The sequence below is a fragment of the Zea mays genome, chromosome 9 (assembly GCF_902167145.1).
Source record: "Zea mays cultivar B73 chromosome 9, Zm-B73-REFERENCE-NAM-5.0, whole genome shotgun sequence".
Lineage (NCBI taxonomy): Eukaryota > Viridiplantae > Streptophyta > Magnoliopsida > Poales > Poaceae > Zea > Zea mays.
Window position 1 is genome coordinate 110,127,650 of NC_050104.1, and position 3,251 is coordinate 110,130,900.

A 3,251-nucleotide genomic window follows, 5' to 3' on the forward strand; every position below is an offset into this window, starting at 1 on the left:
TGTGAGTAAAAGTGGCTATAAAAAATATTGTAGTATTATAACCTTTCTATAAAAAATTCAATGGTGGTAAAATATTATATTGGAACAATTAACTGCAGGCATAAATTACTTATTTGAAATACGTGTATGGAGTGAAAAAAACAAAAGTATGGAGTGTTCTAAACTTCTGAATTTTCTAATTATTCTGTCTTACTTGATGTAGTATTCCTGTGCCTCAGGAATGTTTGGATTGAAGTACCATGTAGTTGCTGTGGTGCTGCTTAGATATGATTGGCCTATGTAACAAATAACACATTTGTTAGATTTTTTGTATATATAAACAATGTAAACATTGCTTTCAACTATTTTAAAACATACCCTTGAATTGCTTAGCTAAGCATCCAACAAACATTATGACAATAGGTTTATTATTGCTTTCATTGCAGACATTGTCAATAGAGAAACCTGATGCTTGATCTCCCCAAAGCGTAATTTTTAGAGAGGCATCACTGAATAGGGAAAAAAGAATAACATAGTCAATTATAATCACACTATATATTGTAAGGCTTATAATGGAAAAGGTATTGTAGGATTTGATACATTATTTGTGGTGCAAGATAATAGCAACAGTACATAGCTAAAAAATATGTCGGTACCTTATATCTTTGATGAAGATATCCCTGACGATGCTTGAATTGTTGTAACCAGCTACATGTGGAGCGCCAATTTGTGTCAGCATTCCAATGACATCTGTGTTGTTGGTTTAGTAAGTTTTTTTAAAATGGATAACATACTTCACCTAGCAGCAGTGGCATAATAATGCTGTAGTAAAATATTTCTTACCGATCAAGTAGTTTCTGTTGTCGACGTTTTCTTCTACCTTTTCAAAAGAAGTGAGGTTGTATATATATATTGGAAAGATATGAGGTGGATCATTAACCACTTTGGCTTGAGTGTAAAGAGTAAACTGTATCATCAGGTTGTTGTGAACAGGTTTGAAATAGCCTCGGGAAGGCATAACGCGAAAGTGCCTAATTTCATATACTATATCAATCTGGATCAGTGAGCCCTTTTCAATGGCTAAGGCTGCTGGAATCTCAGCGTGGATGGCTGTTCCCTGCCATTAAAAAAATGGAGTTTGAAGACCATGAAGAACATGTTTGGTAGATTGAATTGAAGAAGTGCATCAACTATGAAATAAGAAAAGGTGAGGAAAAAACTATATATGGACATTTTGGTAAATAAATTTGTGTAACAAGGTGCTCATATTTTTTTTTACAAAATTGCATTATGAACTGTAAGTTACATGTAAAGATGCATCAAATGGCACGCAAAGAACCTCTCCATGTGCATTTCAGATGGTTGGGACAGATTTTGTTAAAAGTTTGATAAGCATAATGTATATTTTGGGGAGAGGCATCACCTTAAAAAAATATAATTACCTAAAAAGGAAATAGCAAACAGTAACTGCCAATTCATTTAACAGATTTGTAGCCTAGTTGTTCTTAATTACATAATCTTAATAAGAGTGTAAATGTATGTAAAAGCGCGTGGAAAACAGGATTGGTACAATGTGTAATATAATATGTATTTACAAAGTGGGTATAGTATGTTGTATGCTGTAAAGTGTATACATTTGAAATACCTAATAGAGTCAACTGTATGGAATGAAAAGAATAAAAAAAGAGAGAGAAGGTATATGGATGTTTTAATGTTTTTTTTCCAAATAATTTGAGTACTAATAATTTTGAAGAAAACATTTTTTTCTTTTGTAATTATTTCATGATGTACAACGCACAATAATTAGAGCAGTACCTGCTCATCAGCTAAAATCAAATTGATATGGCGTAGAGGACCGTCATTTGTTGCACCACGGAACTCCCATTTTCTGATGACACGGACTCTTATCACAACATTTATCTTCTGAGGATTTAGCTCTGTGATAGGTGTGAACAACATTGCTAATTGTTGTACCTGCAAATAATGAGACGGGATCGTTTAGTAACTTGTTACTAACATGGAACAATGGTTACAAATCTTTAATATGCAGGATTTATGAAGAAATTGCCTATATGTAGCGTGGAAAACATACCTATTCAAGATATATTAATTTATCTGTACATGTTTAGATGTACACAATTTTTTTTCTATATGGATATATAATAAGGAAATGCACGAAGATACATGAGGTTAAGAAATACGACTTGCTATCCATTAATGCCTTGTATAGTAATACGTGTGAAGACCTCTTTGTACACTATGTTTCGAGTCTTAGTACTGCAATTGCCTGAATCATCTTCGATAAGGATAAAAAGACCATTTTGTGATGTAACTCTTGATATTGCAACATATAATTGTCCATGTGTGAAAACTGGTTTCTTCAGATATACCCCAACTTTTGAAAGTGTTTGTCCTTGGCTCTTATTAATTGTCATTGCATAGCATACCTTTATAGGGTATTGGCGTCTTTGTAGAACAAATGGCCATCTTGTATTCTTTAATGTCAATGATATACGAGGTATTATCACAATTTTTGATTTATGAGTACCTGTCATTATCTGACCTTCAATAACTTTGTCACCCAAAGATGTTATAATTAATCTTGTACCGTTGCATAGACCTTCTGATTGGTTAAGATTTCTGAGAAGCATAATTGGTGTACCCTTTTTTAGGACTATTCGATGTTGTGGAAAGCTATTTCCATTCAATGTATTCAAAAATTCAACAGGATATAAAAGGTCATAAGATTCATGAGTATTGGGAGCTTTGATGACTTTGTCACAGCTTAAATACTCTTTTGTCTCTTCAGGGATAAGAGACACAATGTATTCATTTATGGAATCAACTATATCATTAGTAGGAGTCAATATGGCACGATCTTTCAAATACTCAAGCTGCATATAACTTTTATTTAGATCATCATAAATTTTATCAACTATGCAAGTGATTTTGTCACCTTGTGGCAACAAGAGTAGTTCATGGGGTATTTCTATCCATGTTGGTTCATCCTCGCCTTCTTGTGTTGTAGCATTTATTTTGCCTTCTCCGACATCAAGCATCCATTTACTGAATTGGGATAGTTTTTCTTGTTCTTCATGTGTCAAGGTTGTTCCTGAAAGCCTCATATTCCGAGTAAGATGTAGGATGCGTACATGAGACCAAAGGGGAGAGTTTATTATTGCTGCATTAACGATTTCTGAACGGCTCCCGCCTTCAATTACAGGTAATGTTTGTCTGAGGTCTCCTCCCAGAACAATAACTTTTCCGCCAAA

General features: G+C 33.6%; 1 protein-coding gene across 1 annotated transcript; it reads right to left on the reverse strand.

Annotated features, from left to right (window-relative positions):
- Positions 1-2,186: 2,186 nt before the first annotated feature.
- Positions 2,187-2,879, reverse strand: LOC118473460 (ATP-dependent DNA helicase PIF1-like). The gene has a single exon (XM_035962840.1). The coding sequence runs from the start codon at positions 2,877-2,879 to the stop codon at positions 2,187-2,189; it is 693 nt and encodes a 230-aa protein (XP_035818733.1).
- Between the last annotated feature and the right edge of the window lie 372 nt (positions 2,880-3,251).